The following is a 21,633-nucleotide window of genomic DNA, read 5'->3' on the forward strand; positions in this document are numbered from 1 at the left end:
CTCAATTTACTAAGTTTATCCAACTAAATTTACTAGGTTTTATAACTTAATTTATTAAGTGTGTTTAACTTGACAAATTTAAGTCACTCTTACTCAAAAAATAATAATTTTCTAATAAATAATTCAAATCTCTTTGGCGTAATTCTACTGAGATTCAACTCAGACGTTTAAGCTGTACCAAACTAAAAAACTAAAATATCCAAAATTACATTATCACTCACATTGCACTTCAAATACAGCTAGAACTTAAATTATTTTAAATGTATGTTTTAACATTTTATTTTAGTTCTTCAAAGTACACTGAAAAATGAATGTAGTAGAACCAACTTAATTGAATTGCTCCAATTGGTAACAAGTAATTCAATTAAGTTGGTTCAACTCATTTCTTTTTAGAGTGTAGACTGGTTTTCCTGGCATCACTATCAACATGCTACATCTGGCCACACTCAGCATAATTTCAGCAGAGGTTGACGCTTCACTTGGGTTTAATAAACAAGATGTGGAAGTCGCAAACTAGCATGAACCACAAATCTCAGAAAAACAGAGAGAGAGAGAGAGAGAGAGAGTCCTCCCCTCCAAGATGGAGGTTTGGGCTGGATTTTTTTTTTTTTTAGCCTCTGGTGAGAGACGGATCCACCAGTGGGTGGGGACATTTAGTTTAGCACTCTTTTCCCGAAACTCTTTTTCGGAAAAAGCCAAAACAACCAAACACAAATGATACATTTCTTTCAAATTTTGCTGTTTCCAACTACTTCTACTAATGCTGTGCTTTCAAAATGCACATAAATAAAAAATAAATAAAACACTGATGGAAACTGTTGACAATAAGTAATTCTGTGTTCTCCTTTTATCTCTTTTAGCTAGTTGCTAAGCTAAAGGAAATGACGTTAGGAAATGCAAATGAGAGCCAGGGGCAAAGGAGGACACACAGGGATCACAAACTCTTCTGGGTTGCCATTTTGTCCTGCTGTCTCCTAAAGGTGGCATAAGAAATGGACCAGCTGTATTTTGGTATTAATAAATGGAATTCATGAATTCCACTCACTTCCTTAACCTCATACATCAAGAACTCGGTGAGTACACAGCTAATGCGTTACTGTCGTCTATATGTGTGTTACAATAGAAACACAACAGAGACTTTTTCGAAATCCCTAAAACAAAAGCAGGACTTTACTTTGGCTAAACGATTAGCCGAAAGATCTGACATTTGAACTCTCCTGTTTTTCTAGCTTTAAAACCAGAAACTGTCAAAGAAAATACAAAGATGTCTGACTCTGAACCGCTGATGCTTTGAGTTAGGGACCGAAGAATCCTCCACCCAGACAAAATGACTCCTGCTTCGCTTTCATTTAGACGTTTAAATCTGCTCATACTTAAAAGAGCTGTTGTTGTTTTTGTTTGTTTTCTCTTTATGGACATGTAAATCTAAATGAGATGGGAAATTAATAAACTCTCAATAAACAGACATGTAAAACACAATGTAAGATTTAAGAGAAACAGAGTCACATTTAGCACCTCAAATCATTTTAAAATCTCATCTCACTTTTATGAACTCTGTGTCGTGTCTCGCCTTGTATTTGCCCATCGTATCACTACGTCCGTGAGGTTGAAATTGGACATTTTCGATGCAGAGTTTCAGATTCCAAACCCAGAGATACGAAAGGCTCGTTTCAAAATTCCTCTAAGCTGCCCGTCAAGTGAGGCGCAAATGTGTGGAGAGCTGCAAACCTGTTGAGAAGCATCATCTGTTCAGAGGGAGTCGCACCGTTTCCTTCTGGTTGCTTCGGCACAGGAAATGAGACAGAAACCAGATTTTCTGATTAGATTGAACTGAACCCGTGGGTTCGGATGACAAAAAAATAAATAAAAATAAAAAATCAATCAAGGCCAAGCCATCAGTTTTCCACCGCTGCTGACATTTGCTTTAGCGTGGCCTGATTAGGGTTATTGGGTTTCTCTCCAAATAATTTCTCTCAGCATTGATGGAAAACAAACGTTTGTTTTTGGCTTTTTGTTGAACCTTGATTCCAGAATTATTTACATTTTGCTTTAAATCTGAGAGGAAAATTGTGGAAAGAGTTAAAGATTGGGGTGACAATGAGGCCCTTTTCAAGGGTTTGAGTGGTGTAACACACACAAAAAAAAGAGATTTCTCCATTAAATTGTGCTCTGGAACCAGGACGTGTGACAGATGCTGCTTGGTTTGTGTCTGCTCACATCATCCGTTAAGGTTTGAGCAAAACGCTGCAATACAAAAACAGAGATTTGCTTGTAATAAATAATTTTAAAAATGTCCTTCACTCATAACCTTGACACGCAAAGTGGGTTTTGTCATTTCTCTCCAATGGAAGAGATTACAACTTTTTGGCATTCGACTAAAATATTTCTTCTAGTAATGCATATCGTCCTCCAAATGCTTGGTGTGTTTTCATTTCATTTGGGTTCTGTCATTGTTATTTGTGTCTTATTGAAACTAAGTTCCTGGGTTTGCCAGTAAAACTATTGCTCAGCCAGATCTGGCTAATTCCTTGTTCCAACAGGCTACATTTATTCCAAAGCCAGTTACTGACCTGATTGATCATAGGACGGCAACGGTAGCTAAGGAGTTGGTGCAGGTAAACGAGGAAAGCGTTGGCTTTGAAGAGCCCGCTGACTAGCATCACATCTCTATTTAACCTTTGACCGAGTGCTTTTCATTGACAGAAAGTCCGTCAGTGTGTCAGCAAAAGCCAGCCCACTGAGTGGATTGTTGCAAATAACAGCTTAGCTAGTGTCAGCTCCTTCCATTAGTGAAACTCTATTCCAAAAAAATAATTTTTTTAAAATGCTGCGAAAGCAAGAGTTTGTGGTAACTTTACTGTTATCGTTTCTTCTGGGAGTCTTCGATAAACGCCCATGCCTCGTTCAAACCACCGTGAGTAAAAACCTCCTTTCGGGTGTTTTCCACAGTGATTCAGTTTCCTTCCAGACGACTGCGTCACGTAAACTGGGTATTGCAAACTGGTTGCAGGTGTGATTGTCTTAGACGAACCGGCCAGCTCAGCAGAGGGCTTTCAAGATGTGTGTTTCTGGCAAAGACGGGGATCACTTCCAGTGTAGGCCTGTCGCGTTTTGGGACATTCAAGCTTCTCCTCGCACTTTGCCACGCTACAGTCACAGCTCTGATTTTGTCTTTAGCTACGAGTGGTTGCCAGTGGGAACAGTCACTCAGGAATTACACAGAAAAATAAAATCCCCTAGTAATGGAAAGAGAGAGAAAACCAAAGTATAAAGAATGGTAAAGTCAGACAAATAGATGATGTTGGTTTAAAAAAGAAAGAGAAAACTCTTTAAACAGTCACCCACAACGATGCTCAACTCTTACATTACAAAACTGAACTTACATTCAAAGACACAGATATTAAATCCATCAAGCCAGTGGTTTGAATTATTTTTTTTAATTTAAAATCAAATATCGGTACTTGGCAACGCTTTATTTGACGGGGTGTGCATAAGGCTGACATGACGCTGTCATGAACACGAAGCAGTCGGTTGTCATGAAGTGGCATTCGGTAAATAATGACACTTGTAATGCAAAGTTGCATTGACAGTCCATTAAAAGCCCCAACTTTGCATTAAAGTGTCAACATTTACAAAATAATGTGCTCAGCCTGGTGTTACCTGCTCCGGCTGTAGATGTGGCTGAAAGTGTGATAAAGTCTGCCTGGACAGAATCACTTTAAAAAAAATATTGTTGTTACACATGTTTCCTGCATCAGCAAGAAAAACTAAACAAACATGGAAAATATAAAATCAAAAAATTAACCAAAATATATAAATAAATAAATAAACATTTTCAGAATGTAAAATGCAGTGCCTGCCACTGAGGCGTTATTAAATTGATATCAGTATCTAATAGAAAAGAGGATTTCTATTGGCAGCTCTTCCAAATATGCCATCCTTGTTCACTCTGTTTCCATCTTAAATATTGTAGTTTGAATATATATACATATTTTTCACTATAGAATTATGAACTGCACCAAATTTGGAAAAGCCTTTTAACTCTTCCAACATTGATGCTTCTGAGGAGAAAACATAATCCCACCTGGTGTAAGAAAACATGATGCTTCAGACGGGCAAAGTAAAAAAAACAGGAAGTGGTTAAAACGTGATACGGTAAGTGGTCATCTGGTTAGACAAGAGAGCAGAGGAGGAAGAAATTCATTGACATCAGCTTAGAAAGCTTTAAACACACTGCTCATCACTACGGCTTAAACACGAAGAATATTTTTGAGGATGGAAGAAAAATGCCGCCAACAATCAGCCACAGTTTTCTCGCAAATGGACCTAAAAACTTCAACTTCTCATTGTGTAGAATATTGCAATTAACCCACCATGTCAGTAAGTTAAAAAGATAGGTCAAAATATTATTATTACTTTTAGCCCACCTTTTTTATTATTACTATTATTTCTGTTGCGTGGTGTTCTACTTTATTTTAAAAAAGAAATCTGATTTGTTATCAAAGTTATGCAAGATGTGTGTAATGTGGACAACTTGGTATGATCTCTTGACGACAAAAATATACTATTTATGTCTGAAAACCCTCCAATGCAGCTGAAATTTAAAAAAATTCTGCAAAGAAGAGTGGGTCAAATTTCCCTCATAGCGATATTAAGACTCATTGATCGCTATCAGAAATGCTTATTGGCACTTATCGCCACCATGGGGGCATTTACTGCTTCTCACAGGGCCAGGTTGGTTCGAACTGCTAATTTTCTTTAAAAAAAAAATAAAACTGATTATTTAAAATGTATCAACTTATCTTAATGAATGCGTTTCATCTTCTGAAGCAATTAAGTGTAACAGAGTTTGCATAAAAACTGTGCAGTAGCTGGTAGTTCGCCGTGTGCGACAGTTTGAGCTAGTTAGCAACACAAAAAGCATTAACTACCAAAATATTGTCAAGAAATCCTTGCAACTGGCATGCTGTTCATTGTAAAAGTGCTCCGTTATAATTTTTGTTATTCACTTCGATTTGTGAAGAGGAACTCAAATCTCTGGACTTCATTGGCCAGAGATTTGAGTTTGGGAACAAGTATAGAAAGAGCTTTCATGGAGCCCTACAAACTGAATCAGCTCGAGTCAAAGAAATCTGAGATGCTTCAAAACAACACCAAAGACAAGGAAAGTAACACAGCTCAGCTCAGGAAATGTTCTTCACTTTATAAAAGCATAGGTTGTTTAGTCCCCGCGTGTGGACGGCTTCAGGACAGAGACTTCTGACAACTGAAGATTCTGATGGATGCCATCTTTAAGCCTTCCGGACAAATCAAAGTACGTTCACCGCTTCAAGCGATGCTCTGCGGCCTCCTTGCAGGTGCGGCTGGCATGTGACGGCGCAGGCTCTTCCAAAAGTTGCTTTTCAAGTACATCTGAGTCAGTTTGTTGGTTTCAACAAACGAGCTTTTCCACTCCAGAGCTCCTTGTGTCCGCTTGATGTAGCGCAGTGACTCCGGCAGCTGACTGTAATCCACCGGACCGTCTGGCAGGAGAGAACAGAGGCGAGTGCGTGAGTGTTGGTGTGTTGAAATGTTTTTATGCACTTTTAAAAGGCTTCCGGTTTCCTTTTGGTTTAGACTTTACCTCCAACCAGAAAGGTCTGGGAGCAATTCATGTTAACTTGGTAAAATCTGAATGAAGAGGCTCAGAACTCTCCAAAAACATAAAGCGCATGTTGGCAGTCGCTTTATTCGTTATCTGAGGATCTTACACAGGAACTAGAGATGCTTGGTTTCACGCATTGAGAGAAGTTATCTGATTCTTCTCAAGCCGTGAGCTAAAACGGCAGTTTCTTGCTCTGAGAACATTTTGGTCTAATGAAGTTTGCTGAAGCTTCAACAACATGCCGCGCTCAGACTGGAGTCTGATCGGTGAGACGCTCAAAAATCCTAGATTTTTCTTTTTTTTTACAGTCGGTGAACGCATCATAGTAAGCCAGGCCAGGGTCAGATTGACAGCAACACCATTTCAAAAGTCAAAACATGGAGCCTGATCAGAGTCACTTTGTTTTGTGCCTTTTTTTCCCCCTCATGGAACATAATTGATGTGGGAAGCAGCTTTTGGAAGTCTTAAAAGAAAAGATTAGGAATTACTCTCCATTAATGTGGGCAAAATGCGCCAACAATGAAACCTTTACTGATTACTAATGTATGATAGGCAAGTTATTTAAGAAAAAACCTTCGTTCTTTGTCTTGCGATGGAGAGCTTCTTGTTAATCGTGGAGTGAGCGGTTATTGACGTGCAGATTAGAGATCGGTCTGATCTCAACGCCGGAGGGCGTTAAAGTCGTGTCGCACGAGTGGAAACTTAGAAAATTTAACTTTATCGCAGCAACTTGTTGAGGCTAAAACATTAGTTTCTCGTTTTTTAGATGCACACTGCAAAAAAAAAAAAAAAACAATAAAATTTTACCTAGTATTTCTGGTCTAGTTTTAATTGCAAATATCTTAGCACACTTGAAATAAGACAAATCTTAACTTTTCGGCAAGCTATGGAAACTGGTTTTAAGTCAATAATTCCTCAATATCAATGAAAATGTACTAGTTCCACTGGCAGATAATTCACAAAATAACAAGACATTTTTCCCATAAGCAAAATAATCTGCTAGTGGAAATAGTTTTTCATCAGAATTATGAAATTATTGACTTAAAACAAGCATTGCTTGTTACATTGCTGAAAAGTTGCTTGGAAGTTAGTTTTGTCTAATTTCAAATGCACTAAAACATTTGTGCTAGAAACTAGAAATAACTGGTGTAATTTTGCAGTCTTTTCATTCTTCTGATTTAAGCTGCACTTCAAATGTCTCACTGGGACCTGATCATGAATATCAAAAGACGTGGCTTCGATGAAGAGCTGTCTTGTTTCGGAACAGACAAACACACGCACACCCTCACACTGCAGCAGCAGCAGAATTGGTTGTGTCTCTTGGCTGAGCAGAATCAGCTTTTATGTGTCTCTGGGTCTTACTCACACAGTTTTTTTTGGCAAAATCACAGCAATTTGAGGGGGCGAGGGGCAGACGGACTGGCATACGGGCTAACCGGGGAATTCCCCAGTGGGCCTGGCGGCCTGTGGATGAGCTGTCGCCTTCGCCCTGGACTCACGCAGTATCCTCAGCGCTACACGATGCCTCAAACTACTAGTGTGAAAGTTTTACGGTGATGTGTGGCAGTACACGGGGTGAGAGAGCTACATGTGTGTATGCTGAGTGGGAGGGGAGGGGCTACGGACACAGCAGCGCAACCAACACTCAGTCAGCATTGAGCAATGAGTACATGAGGATGATTGACACTGCTAAGATCCTCCTCCTGGCTCTGATTGGTTGTTTTTGGTCCGGAGCGGTGCAGTTTTTCAGACGGCAGTAGTCTGAATTAATGTCTGAAGCTCAGGGAGGAGGTCTCATATCAAACTGTCACAACATAGTGGCAGTTTTAAAAAAAACTAACCATATTTTTAATAAAAGTTACATGCTGCAGATTTAACGTTCACAAAACTCAACCGAGAAGGCTGTTGGCCCTTACCGACTTCCACCAGAATAACTTTAGGATCGTTTCGCATCAAAGCGTCATGAAGACCCACTTTCTGCTCGTACGTGAGCTGGTTGGGATTCTCCCAGAACTGCGCCGTCTCCTTTGATTTACCGGCAGACGACAAGACGATAAGCAGTCGGCGGCATTGGCGCACCGCGGCAGAGATGACGTCGTGGATCGCTGTAAGACATTAAAGACGGGAAACGCAAGTCGTGACTTTTGGAAGAAGCTGCACTTTTAAAAGGAAGTATCCTGCCGAATTACAGACTAGTTATTACTAGTAAGCTCTCCTTTCCCATGATGTGGTATTTTTGTGGTTCCTGACCTTCTCCAGGGCGGTCGTCCCGTCCTCTGATGTACAGGGAGTAGCCGTGTTTCTGCTCCAGCTCCTCTGGCAGGACGCGCAGGGCAAAGCAGGCCACGCCGTCCAAACTCAGCATGGCCGACTGACCGACACTCACGTAGGCGTCGTAAAGTTTCCCATCTGGAACTGTGAGAACAACGAGTGATCGTTGTCAAGTCGATTGCTATTTTTGCTGCAGCTGTGCAATAAAAACAAACTGCTTTTTTTCCCCCTTCACTGAATGACATTAAGTCCGACTAAACGTTTCCTGTTTTTAGCACTACCAAGATATTCTCTCAAAGGATCTGAAGCCACGTGTTCAAGAATCCGGTCATTTGGACCACGCTACGTCTTTGAGACTCGATGTGACCCCAGCGGTTTTGCTTCCCTCACCTCCATAGCAGCGTACGCCCTTTATCTGATGCTCATAACAATTACAGTAAAACAGAAAACATTAAGCCCCATTTCATTAGATTTCTTAAAGTTAATCTTTTGTTTATTTTCTGTAACCTCTGTTCTCTATTTTTTATTCATCCACCTTCTTCAATATGAAAACATTTTCTGTGTTTTTTTTTGTGTGTGCTTTGTTTTTATCTCTGGCTTTTGTTTTGTCATGTATTGATTCGTGCTTATAACTCACATTAACATTTCATGTCATTACTTGAGTGTCTGTGTGTGGCGTTCACTGTTGTGTTAAAAATTAGAAATAAGTCATAATTAAAAAAAAAGGATTGCCAAAAGTAATTTATATTCACTGAATGCCAGACTGATGAGAGATATATCTTTCACTTTCTTCAAACCCAGAAGTTTAGATTCGTTCCTTTTAATATTTGTCTGAATTTCCTTTTAAACTCTACGACTCGGGTCGGCATCCCACTACAGTTTGCTGGGACTTTGGCCCATTCCTCCTACTGACAGAGCTGCTGTAATTGAGTCGGGTTTGTGTCTCTCAAACACCTTTTCAACTCTGCCCGCTAAATTTCCACTCTACTGAGATCAAGGCTTTATGATGGCCACTTAAAATGTTGACTCTGTTCTCTAAGCAACTTTGTAACTATTTTCGGAAAGACCCATCGGTGCTAAACCTCTAACTCCAATGCTGTGAGGTAAACTTATCAAGAGTCCTCTGGGCTTTCCCAAATTGCTGAAGAACTTAATATTCTTAATATGTTCAAATTCCTGATTTCGACTAAGGTGGTAGAGGAATATCCTAGGATAATTCTGTCATTTGGCAAGTAAATGTGGTTTTGTTCAGCCTAACTGACTTAAAGAAAATATAAAGTTTAGTCCAACAGTGAGAGAAGATGGCTACATGTCTTTTTATGCACTGTATGTAAAAATCTGTATGATACGAGAAGAACTGCTCACCTTGTTTGGAAAACACTGTCTTCAGTGCCCTGTACGCTAAGAAGAGGTTGACTTTGCAGACGAGGACGAAGGCCGTCAGGATCAGGATGGTAAAGAGGGCAGAGAGCCAGAGAGACACGATCATGTAGAACGTGTTGCGCTCAGTTGGGTCAGCTGAGGAAACAAGGCAGACAAACACAAGCGGTTACTCAACAGCATGTAAACAAAAGTCAACACAGCTTCTGGTTAGACCGGACACAGAGCGATGGCTTTGCGTATCCGAGACGCTTCGAGCAAAATACCTTCTTGGAGCCGGGCCTCCCCGACCTTCACTTCCACCGGGCTTGAGATGTGGCAATGGATGGGGATGTTCAGGAACTCGTTTCGAACTGCGGCGATGGACAGAGTGGACTCACCAAATACTTTGCCTCTTTCATGGATACTAGAAAAGACATTTTAAAAAATCTGTCACTTAAAAATATGAACCGTAATAGTCACTGACTACAGAGCTGTTTCTTAAGCTGCCGTGTACAGCACGCTTGAAGCATGTTTTGTGCAACAACTTTTGTCTTTTAAGTCGTGTCTTTAACGCATCTGCGCGTGACGTTTCATTCACCCCTGTTGAGTATGTTGTGTGTGTTTGGGAATATAAAAGGCAAAATTGGAGATATTTTCAGTTGTGGCTGGGTTTTTAAGCAAACTGATCATCTGAAGATGAAAACTCAACGTTGAAAAGGAATATCAGGAACCAAATCAATCAGAAAGTGGACAGAAAGGCTGTAATCATTCGGAGCCTTTTTAAGCATTTATTAAGGCCAGGCGAGTAAATCTTCATCAGCGCAGACAGAGAGTCGGCACACCTTAGCAGGAGGTTAAATTATATTATTACTGGGTTGTTGCTGTAACATCTAAGCAACACTTGTGTAAATTCCTGATATACAGTGGCTTACAAAGGTACTCATACCCCTAGAACTTTTCCATATTTTGTCACAAAGCAGCCACAAATCAAAATATAATGTTTATAAAAATAATTTTCTTTGTACTTCACAATTGTGTACCACTTTTTGTTGGTCTTTCACACTAAATTCCAATGAAATATATTCATGCTTGTGGCAATAGTGTGACCAACAATGGAAAGGTTCAAGGGGTATGAACCCCCTTTGCAAGCCACTGTATAGTACAAGCTTTGACACTCGTCATGCAGAAATTTTTGGCATGGGTAAAAACTCGGGGATAGCCAGGCTTAGCTTGAGATCAAATGACATTAAGCAGACATGGCATTATGTTGTTTACTAAAGCAGCTTATGTTTCTTTACCATTGAAATGCAAGACAAGTGGCAATAGTGTGACTGCGGCACATGGGAAATGTTCCTGATGCTTTTGTTTTGACTTGTTTTTAAGAGCCTGGTGTTTATTTCATCTCATACGTCTAACGATGGTGAGCGGATTGACCCGTGACTGAAAAACGACTCTGGGTTCTCAACGTTTCCTCGTGTTCATCTCCTTTAGCCAACAGCCCCTATCCGGCTCGACAGATTAAACCACAACAACATGGGAAGACGGAGAGACTCACAATTTCCAGGACTCGACCAGCCCACTGATGTCGCTAGAGTATGTCCCGTTGATGGTCCAGTACATGAAAATCTCTTCGTCCTCACTGAAGCCGGTGTAGGCCTTACAGTGCAGCTCTGCTCTCTTACCTGGTGGTCCAGTAAAGTAGCAAACAAACCAAGCAGAAGATGAATGACAAATCTGCTCTGCCACCAACTCGCGGAAGCCAAAACTCAACAAAACAAGGGACGCACGGAACAAAGACTGATGAAAACAATAAAGTTAGAAATCAGAATGCATTGGGGTCGCTGTTGTTTGTTTACTCACCCACTTCAACTATGACCACCTCGTTTTTGGGCCTCACAACATGAATCTCTGGAAAGAGCTCCGGAGTGCCTGCAACCACATCAATTTGAAAATTAAATCGAGGAACAGAAAAAAAAAGAGAGTACAACACATTATATAAAAATACAACAGTATTTATGCTGTTGCGGCAAAGACAGATATCAGGATTTGGTGAAAACATGAGTGATATTACCGAAACAAATGAAAAACTGGAGACACTACAGGAGCTGCTGGGGTTTCTGCCAGTCCTTTGTGTGTCCTACATGGAACAATGGCCGCCCCTGTCTGTATGTCAGTAGTCTGTTTGTCCGTCTGTCTGGGCTAAGGAGTCAGGCTTACATGTCAGAAATCTTCTCGCCCTTAGAAGAAACCCAAACTGGAACTGTGACTGGCATCAAAAGGTGCGTCTGGCACAAAATGAATCACCAAAACAACGCTGAAACACGGTGGCCACTTCATTTTTGGGAGTTTATGTTGACGTGGCGGTAATTAACTAGACCCAAATACTAGTCAGTTACTTTGGGCGTTTGATTTTGATATCAAAGTGTTGACCCAAATCAAACAGCGATGGATTGTTGCTAAGCAAAATTCATGTTTTGAAGGCTTTCAGGTCTTAGTCTGCAGGAACATCTGTGGGGTCATTTGAGGAGAGCTGGGAACAAAAATCTGTTCTCACAATCTGATCAATTTGAAGAACGCATCAGAGACACACAGTGGGCAGGTGTGGTCGAGTCACAGAGTGGGGTACAAAACAGACCTTTTGCAAAACAAGACTGAATTCTGAAATGAATTCAAAAAAAGCTATTTTTATATCACAAAAATCCTTCACTTTGACCGTCCAAATTGGAGATGTACAGTACCATTTTTGACAGTCATCTGGACGCTGCGTGCTGCGGTGTAATTCCGGCCGTCTACAGTAACGTCCACGTGGCACGTGTACTTTCCTGCATCTGCCTCCGAAACGTCCGCCAGCCTCATGAGGCCGTTTGTGTTCGGATGGACGGGGTCTCCATCCGACTGCACCTGCTGACAGTCCTGAGTACAAAACAAACAAAATGCATTCTTCTTCTTCTTCTTTTGTTGTTGTTGTTGGGGAGATTGACGAAAAATTTTATCGTTTCTTTTATTTTTTTTACTGATTGCAAAAGCAAAAAGTGCAGAGTCAGTAAATCACAGTAGACTAAAAATAAAAAAATCTACAAAAGCAACATATTATGGTCCTCTAAAGAAATTTAACAAAGTCATTGAGCGTCATTCAGTCTGGAAAAGGTCACAATGCTTTAAGACTTGAGTCAATCACTCCAAGAACATAATGACGACTTATCCAGGAGGTTCAAAAAGAAACCGCTACATCGTCTACAGACCTTATTTGCCTCAATTATGGTAAGTATTCCTGATAGAACCATAAGAAAGAGACTGAGAAGAAACATAAGACCTATTAGTTACTCACTCCGGCAGGAAGAAAGCTATTAATGACAGGGCCTGAAGAGGCTCTGTTTTCAGTCTGCTACCAGCCATGAAGGGAACATGGCAAATATCTTATGGTGAAATATGGCAGCAGCATTGAGCGTAAGACAAAAAGAGATAAATAAATACAAGTTAGTGGCTACAAAAGACTTGAGGGAGGATCAACCTACATCAGGATAAAAGCCCTAAACGTCGCTAAGAACAACAGACAAAACGTTCAGGATGTAGATGTGCGTTTCATTGAAAAAATAAATAAATATTGGAAATACTTGTAAATTTGTAGCTGTAACGTAACTAAATGTGAGCAGGTGTACGGAGGCTGTAACGTCTGCATAACTGTACTGCATGTACATGTTGCTTGTTAAGGCAGATGCATTGTACAAGGTGTGTCAAAAGGGGGCAGTGTTGCGCTAGTTAAGTCAAGAACCATCAGACAGGATGGGGGGGAGGGGTTACCACAAATCACAGCTTTGCTTTCAGCCGCAGTTATGAAACAACTTTCACCTTTGAACTTCTGCTGACATCAAAGTTTTCTGTTCACTTCCTAATGCGTTCTTTGTCATTGATAACTACTTACAAAGCCAGTGATGTGTGAACATTTTATAACAGAAAAACTAGACAAAAATAAATAAAATAAAATAAAAACCTTCGTCCATCGTATTTTCCTTGGGAGATTCAGTCTGAAGATCTCGTTCTGTTTGCACGGAAGACCTTCACTTGTTTCCTTTGTAGCCAAAATCTCTTCACTTGGATCAGGACAGCTCGACCCGGACACTAAAACTCTAAATCGTCCTTTTGATGGTTTCATTTTATTCCTACAGAAAAAGAAAACACTTCTGTAGAGCTTATTCCTGTCAGGATTTTCCAGCCAGTCCAGGATCGATTTATAAACGTGTATGTGCGGGATGTTGTCTAACCTTTTTTCACACACGTAGCTTCCACTGTGAGTCATCTGCACGGGTAGAAACCACAGCGACCCGTCTCTGACCTCCACCCCAGCGGGGAGGCTCCCATCGCCTCCGTCCCCTCTGCTCCACTTTATCTCGGAATGAGCGTCAGCAATCTGGCAACTCAGCAGAAACAAGTGACCGGCACTCACGTGGTAGGTGTCTGCTTCCCCCTGGTGGCCTGAATCAGGCAGTGCACAGACAAAAAAAAAAATCTGTCACCGAGTGCTGCATGAATAATAATAATAATAATAATAATAATAATAATAATAATAATACATTATTTATTCCTTGCAAATATCAACTGCAGTCCAAAAGATTTATTGCCAAGGATCATTGATGCATCAAACGTATCCATTTATTTTTATATAACTGAGGTAAATTCAGCTAAGCTCTGTTCCTTCTTTTAGTTCAGTAAAGTTTAAGTCAGTTCAGTTCAGTTCAGTTCAGTTTAATCCTCGTTTCACTTTTTTTCATGTACTCTTTTGGCCACACGGTGGCGCTGCTGCGGTCATTTAAGACAGACGCAACCGTCAAGCCAAATCCATTTCGAGCTGATTGTGGCCGTTTTTGTTTAATCAAATATCGCATGTTTACGGATGGAATAAAGTGGCATTTTAGTGGCTTATGTTGCATTTTCAGAGCCATTTTCATGCTCCTGTTTTGTTTGCTTTTGTGACAGATTTGGGCTTATTTGAACACTTTACCTGCTGTAGATTTTGTTAAAAATATAATAAAAATACAGTGAAGATGTTTCTGGACACGTAAGCAACACATGCAGAGAGCCTCCAGGTACTTGATTAAGTGTAAACCTGCCAAGAAATGTCAAAGGTCCACGTGGCACTGTTTGCTTTAACACAAAATGTCATGTTTCCAAAATGCACGAACAATTACAAAATGACATACAGAGGAAAAACAAACATATACTATTTTTTATTCATGGCCACTTTTCTGTGGGGAACTTTGTTGTTTTTGCTGCCCAGGAATGACAGCAAAGAAATGCTAGAATGTCCAAACCTGACAAACACAATTTCTGACAAAAGGAACAAAAGCAAAAACAAAAGCAAAAAAAAAACATCAGATCAAACATGCATACAAAAAAGAAAGAGAAAATGACCAAACAACTCACAAGACAGATGACCCGTGTTAAACACATAAAGAAGAAATTGCGCAACAAGTCACTGAATGATGTAAAAGTGTTTTGGGTTTTTTTTTTCTCCATTAACTTTTGGGCTTTATGTTTACTGTGAATCTCTTTTGGAAGTTGCAGAATTGTAGAGTCTGACTAGTGACCAAAACAAGCACTAAAAAAAACTACAATCAGACAAAAGCGATTAACGTATGTTTACCGTATTTATCTGATATGTTAAACATGGAAAGTCTAACCGTCATTGCTAGAACGAGACCTGGGAAAACATATTTTTGATGCAACATGCATCTCGAAAAACCACCAAATGCAGGAGAAACAGTGAGAAATAAATAGACTCTAATGATCTGGTGTACACTCTCCAGCTAATTCCTTGTGATTTCGGTTTAGCATTGGCTCCTTTATGCCACTCAGAACACTTAAAGTGCTTTCAGAGTGACTCGGTTACACATTAATCCACCTGACAGCACACTGGCTGACTAAACAAGTGCCAAGAGAGGCAGCTGGAATCGAACTCACAACTTTCTCTCCTCAAGCCACTGAGCCACAGTCGCCTCCAACCTTGTGGTGAGGTTGAGGATTTACTTGGGTTTTCAAGTAAACCCAAGTAAAAGTGTCACACCTGGAGACCTGCTGAGTCTCTGCAATTATATGTTAACACTTGTAAGTTCATTTTGTTTGCGGACACCTACACATGCATCCTCCACTACCACTTTAAACTTCTGATCTGACTGACTGTAACCTTTTTGGTGCATGCCATGATTTCATTATAGAAGATTTTAAAAAATACATTTCTTCGTGCAGTTCTGACTGTAAATCATCAGTAAACTGCACAAGGTGCTGCTAAAATCCCCTCACTTTGTGTAATAAAGGCTGTTTGCTTCGTTCTTGTGTTTCTCCCCTGGATTGCACAACTCTGTACATGACCTGCAGATGTTCTCAAAACAGCAAAAAAAAAAAAACAAACCCAAAAATACAAACCCTGTTATAATACCAACACAACACGTTGCACTGCAGCGACCGACTGCTGAAACCAAACACACATTATGAGGCAAAAAGAGTGCGTATTACTCAGATAACGTCATGTTTTGATGAAGTTGACCTATATGCAGAGAGGCAGACGTCGAGTGGGTGCTGAAGGTTTTAATCGTAAAGTGATGATTAAACAAAAATTACAAGCAGCCAGATGAACCACAAGCAGGAACAAAAAACAGGAAGCAGGAAAATGAGGCGCATGTAGGAGGAATTTAACAAAAGAATCCAGCAAGGAATGACTGAGAATGAGTTATACATATATATATATATATACTGTATATATATATATATATATATATATATATATATATATATATATATATATATATATATAGTGGGGAGCTTGATTGCTAAACAAGGAAGAAATGGCTGATTAGAAACGGTTGTGTTGCAGAGGAGAGAGAGAGAGAAAGTGGCACAGGGGGCGAGGGAGAGCCCACAAACTGGTCAACTCCGAAAATGAATCGAACCCTAACAAAAAACCAGACATAAGGAACATAGAAAAACTGAAGGACTGAACTAAGGCAAATCAGAAGCCGATCCAACACTGAAGAATAACTGAACATGAAAATGTAGTTAAACTGGAGTAACTAAGAAAGGAGCAGAAACACGACGGATCTAATGAAAGAATAGAAACTAAAGAGGACAGAAATAATGAACAAACCAAACACAATTCAGACCCTCACAAATGATTTCTTAAATTTCCTTCACTCCTGTCCTCCTTTATGAAAGCAAGTCTAACATGTTTTATTCTGGATTTTTTTATTTTATTTTTTTATTACGCTGCTGCCTAATAATATTTACAAGCGCTGCCAACAAAGTTAAGTGATTGCTTGTCTTGATTAGTTATATTGTAAATTAGAAATCATATGTAATGAACGTAGCATGTCATAGCTATCCACTTATTCTTTGCATTTTCCTCAAACTTATGCACTTCCGTTGTAGTACTATTTCTTTTTCTGTTTGTTATACGTTGGATCATGTCGTTATTATTTTTCCTTGTCTGTTTCCGGACTAGGAAATGTTCCTTCATTTTCACCATTTCTGGCTGTATCCTACAGAGAGCTCTACTCATCTGAAAGTCTTAGACAGAACCGTTTGTTTGGGAAAATATTCGGGTTTTTTGGGGTTTTTTTTTTTTTTTTGCACAACTTATGCGAAGCTGCCTTTTGTCACATCGCAGTCTTCCTGTGTGAACAATTTCCACTTTTTTCGTGCCGTGCTGACGTCGTTCTCGCTTCCTGTGGAGCGCCAGCAGGTCGATTCTGAAGTCTGTGCCTCGTTTGCCCATCAGCGGAGGCAGCGTGAGAGAGCTGGTTGATTCAGTGTAGATTTTTAATGCATAATGAGTTTAAAACAAAAAGAAGAAGTCAACTGAAGGCGGATGGAATATTCCCACCACAGTTTATGAGTTAAGTCTGAGTATGCTTACACCTGTACAGGAAGGCCTTGTTTCTGACGGACTGAGAGTTTGGCTGCAGGTGCAACACTTGTGTGCGTGGGTGTGGGGCCAAGTGATGTAAGAAATGATATTACACTAGTGGAAATTACACACAGAAACTGATGTGGCTTTAACACCTCACCAAAGAACGCACTCACCAGTGTACGAATATGCTTTTTTTGTTCTTTTTCTGGGACTCCAAGCATTAGTTACTGGTTATTATTACGACATAAATCATACGACGACTAGAAAAACCACAGGGATTACATCATTGGCAGCTGTTGCCCAAATGCCACCTTGCTGATCCGCAGCTCCTTACGCAACAAACACAACAAAACACCCACATCCTCGACAAAGTTCGTATAACCGAACTCCTGAGAAACATGAGCTGCAACCGTTGATCTAGTTCGATAGGTTGAGGTTTCAATCAATTTGGAAGCGTCTTGCTAAAATGATCTGCTGTGGCTATAAAATAACTTAGTTAAGGTCTGATGAGTGGTTTTGCATTTGCGCTACAATGTGGGGGTTTCTAACTCCAAGAAAAGAAGCACAAAAATAAATCCCACAATGTTTTTTTTAAGTGGGTCGAATCTGAAATCCTTCAGCTAAATTCTGAACAACCACTGGATGTAAAAGTTTGAACTAGAGACGGTAAGGCACAAAAACCACCAGCCTAGTCCTAAAACTTAACACCAGTTTGTCCATCACGACGTTCTGGGCCACTTTCCATTCCAGGTGGGGCAATAAAGAAAAAAAAAAAACAAACTCCTTTGGGGTTTAGGTGTGGTCCACCTCCCAATTCAACCATATCAAAAACCCACCAATGTTTAACACATTTTGTTTTGTTTTGTGTGTATCTACTGTGAAATGCTGCAGGAATGTCATAAACCCGTCGTAAACCGCAAAGGAATACGCAGTGGGGATCCCTCATTGCACTTTGATATGCTGTAGACAATTCATTGTCTTGTTGTTACTTTCCAGAAAGCATGACTTCTAAGTTAAAAGTAAAACAGCACTAATCAATACCTTCCACTTTACATTCACATAAAAGCGTCCCATAATATTTAACTGAAAAGCAACTGAGATGGGAAAAAAAAAAAGATAAAAGAATAACGTGCAATAGCTTGATTGTTGTCGGCCAATGTGCACATCAATAAGTGAAGCACTTAAATAAAGACTCATTGAATTTCGGCATGTAGTCTCAGTAAGTGGGACCTCGGTTTGGACTCGCCAAGTGAGCTTGAGTTTTGCACTCTGGTCACGCCACAACCTTCCTCCTGTGAGGTGAGACTTTTGTCGATCTTTATCGAACTCACGACGTCTCTTTGCAGTCGAATCGAAAGCCTGGAGGGTTCTCTGGTCGAAACCGTCATTTGAAGGGTCATTTCTTTGACAAAATCACTAGTTAGATCAGAAAGAATTGAGCATGATGGCCACAAAAAGCAAAATGTTTCACTTTGCGCCAAATCCTTCCTACAGAGTTGTTCCCCCTTCAGTGTCATCAGACCACAATACCTCCGTCCACATGGATTTGGAGGATATTTTTCTGTCTTGTTCGGAAAGTACGGCTTGTGATTTAAAGTCGTTGTTCTTATTCCAGACATGATGTCACACATTCAGCTGGATGGTGTCCTTGTCATTTTCTCGGCAGCCACACTCAAGTTTGTGTCTGCTTTTCGAAACCTTTAGGTTTACCATGTGTTGCCTTGTTTCTTCTACAACCTTTTGATGTCGTAGATGACTGTGTTTATTGTGCCATCCCACAAATATAAAGCTCTTTTTTATTTTTATTTTTTTCTAACTTATACATACGTACACTGAGATCCATTGGAGCTGTTACCAAATGCCTGTGTTGGAGCTATTTATTCTTTATTTCTTTATGCATTTGAATTTTGTTAGTTTATTTTTACATTTCCAGTTTTTGTATTATTTGCAGGTTAATAATTGTCAATTCTATTTATCTTTTGTTTTTATTATTTGTTCTTATTTATTTGTTTTCTAAAGACAGGAAGTGTGGTGGATCAATCCACTTTCTATAAGTGTAGGGGCCTGGTAAAGGACCAGCAGGCATTTGGGTTTGGGGCCTATGGTTTTTACCAGAGCACCAGTGCAACAGAAGTAGACAGAAGTAGATAGGAGCAACAAAGGAAAGTTTGAAAGTTATAAGTGCTTTGCTGAAAAGAAAAATAAAAGCAACCAAGATAATCAACAAGTTTGGACATTAAACTTCTTGTGCCTGCGTGAAGAATCTGGACCCCAGTACCTCATAGTGGCGGATGGAACTTTTTATTGGATGTTTGGTTTGACAAACAATCGCCACTACAGCCTGTAATCAATGGCTTCAGCTAAAAAACATTTGAAACCAGCAAAAGTCACGAAATTCAGTTTAAACGGCAAGGTTTCATTTCTGCTCGACTGTGCTTATTCATTTGTTAGGCATAAGAATGAATGAGTCTGAACAGGGATTGGTTTGAAAGTGTCCGTTTCCACTCCTAAAGGTTTTCTACGTGTTTCAGTTCAACTCGACAGTGTGTCGCATGAAAAGCTGGAGAGGATTTCCAAAAAATGTCACTTTCCAGAACAGGGAACACTTTTCTGAAGTGTGTTTTCTTTTTTCTATGTGCAGAGAAAACGAAATGCGAGCGAACAGATTATCACCGGAGAGCAGCGGGAGAAAATGGCAGCGTGACAAAAGGTGCTCAACACGTCCTGCAGCGGCCTGAGCCTTCAGCTGCAGAGATAAATCAGGAGGAGTTAGAGGAGAGTATAGTTTTAAGCCTCGTCTAAGGAGCCTGGACAGAAAACGTCGAGCTGTTTACTTTGCAGAGGAGTCTGATGACTCCAGTTCCACTTTTTAAAAGTCTAAGAACAACCTGCAGTCTAAAGATGATGTGCTGTTATCAGAATCAGCTTTCCTGGCCAAATCTGTGCACACAAACAAGCAATTTGACTTTGGCTCCACTATACTCTGAATGTTCACGTCTAGTGGGAAATAAAAGAAAAGAATAATTTTAATATACATGCGAATGCTCACAGTGTTTCCACACAAGGTCGAATTAGTGTAGAAACGCACAGTGTTGGTTGCGGTTCGTACCGATTCACGTTCATCCTTTATTGCTTTGCGTCATTTTGTCATGTTTCACACAGTCGTTGCTGCGAATCTCTGCATTCCACTGGAAGAGCGAATAAATGTGTTAAAAGCTAACTAGAGCTGATGGTTCTTGGCGCTCTACATGGAGATAAAAAAAACAAAACCCAACAGCATATTTTGTTCTCTTCAAAAGCGTAAAAGTAGGGAGGAAAACTAACATTTTTTCAAACTACGTTTTTCTGATAAACTCGCTCGCTGAAGAGCCGATTCATTGAAATCATATTTTAAAAAATGTAATTTGTTGAAGAGATTTCTGACTGAGCTGTTTAACTGGTTTATAGGAAACCACAGATGTTGCTGTTCTCACACGAAACCTTTCTGTCTTCTCGAGTCTCTTAGCCTCTTATGATTGAAACTTGTACAGCTGGCTTATTATTTAGCAAACAAAATCATCTTCGAGACTTTAAATCTCTTACAGTTTTGACATTTTTGCTCTTTGTAATCATCTCTAAAAGATAGACTGTTGGGTTTTTTTCAACCTCTACTGAAACTGAAATCAGTTAGATTTCACAGAGTCAGCGAATCCTTTGATCCAAAACAACTGCATTGCATCTTACCACATTTTAGCTCTACAGACACAGAGTCTGGCTCTACAAGTCACCCCTGTGTCAAAAGCCATTGTCTTAGTGTGAATAGTGTGGTGATCTGTACTCACCGTGACCCGCAGCCCACGCCAGAGACAGGAGTGCAGTTAGGAAGCAGGTCCAGCCTCCGGGCGCCATAGTTCTCGCCTGCGGGATCTGAACAGGTCAGAGTCATCGAGCTCCTGTGCGTCTCCTCCGACGGGGCTCATTTTCTGAGCCAAGTTGTCACTCCACTCTGCAATTGGACAGTGCTTCTTAACACATTTCCTGGCAAGGCCATTCAAACACCCACTGCTGTTGTTAGGGAAGTGAGAGGTCGCACGAGGAAGTCGGAGCTAAAACACTCCCAGTAAAGGAGTCGAAACACTCCCAGTAAAAAAAAAAAAAAAAAAGTCCAAGGAAGTTCCACGCACTGGCGTTTTTATTTGTTTTTTTTGGGGAAAAGTTATTAAAAAACCCCAAAACAAAACCTGACTGTCATTCAAAAAGACCAAAACCCCCCCCCCACATAACTACTGTATATTTAAATGAGCAGCAGAATGTGAAAGAAGTTGCTTCTACTTTTAAGTTCTAACTTACCATGTTAAGTATAGACAAACTTCTGGTTACTTGCACCAGTCCTGATCTCTGGGTTGCTGGGTTTTCCATGCTGCTGCATTTGGTGTTTCGTCTCATAACCCCTACTTGAAATTTCCACTCAGCTTAA

General features: G+C 40.2%; 1 protein-coding gene across 2 annotated transcripts; it reads right to left on the reverse strand.

The window, feature by feature from the left end:
• Window positions 1-3,421: 3,421 nt before the first annotated feature.
• On the reverse strand, window positions 3,422-21,599 carry il1rl2 (interleukin 1 receptor-like 2). 2 transcript variants are annotated; one of them, XM_028024178.1, is made up of 12 exons: window positions 21,507-21,597; window positions 20,999-21,162; window positions 13,540-13,750; window positions 13,269-13,437; window positions 12,016-12,190; window positions 11,138-11,206; window positions 10,833-10,959; window positions 9,562-9,701; window positions 9,281-9,433; window positions 7,895-8,059; window positions 7,561-7,749; window positions 3,422-5,522 (listed from the first exon to the last, which is right to left on the reverse strand). In XM_028024178.1, the coding sequence occupies exons 2-12, from the start codon at window positions 21,063-21,065 to the stop codon at window positions 5,329-5,331; spliced, it is 1,659 nt and encodes a 552-aa protein (XP_027879979.1). In that variant the 5' UTR covers window positions 21,066-21,162; window positions 21,507-21,597; the 3' UTR covers window positions 3,422-5,328. The 2 variants fall into 2 exon arrangements, with proteins under 2 accessions (XP_027879979.1, XP_027879980.1); XM_028024179.1 differs by lacking the exon at window positions 7,561-7,749 and having other exon boundaries at window positions 21,507-21,599.
• Window positions 21,600-21,633: the final 34 nt, after the last annotated feature.

Source organism: Xiphophorus couchianus, chromosome 7 (assembly GCF_001444195.1).
Source record: "Xiphophorus couchianus chromosome 7, X_couchianus-1.0, whole genome shotgun sequence".
Lineage (NCBI taxonomy): Eukaryota > Metazoa > Chordata > Actinopteri > Cyprinodontiformes > Poeciliidae > Xiphophorus > Xiphophorus couchianus.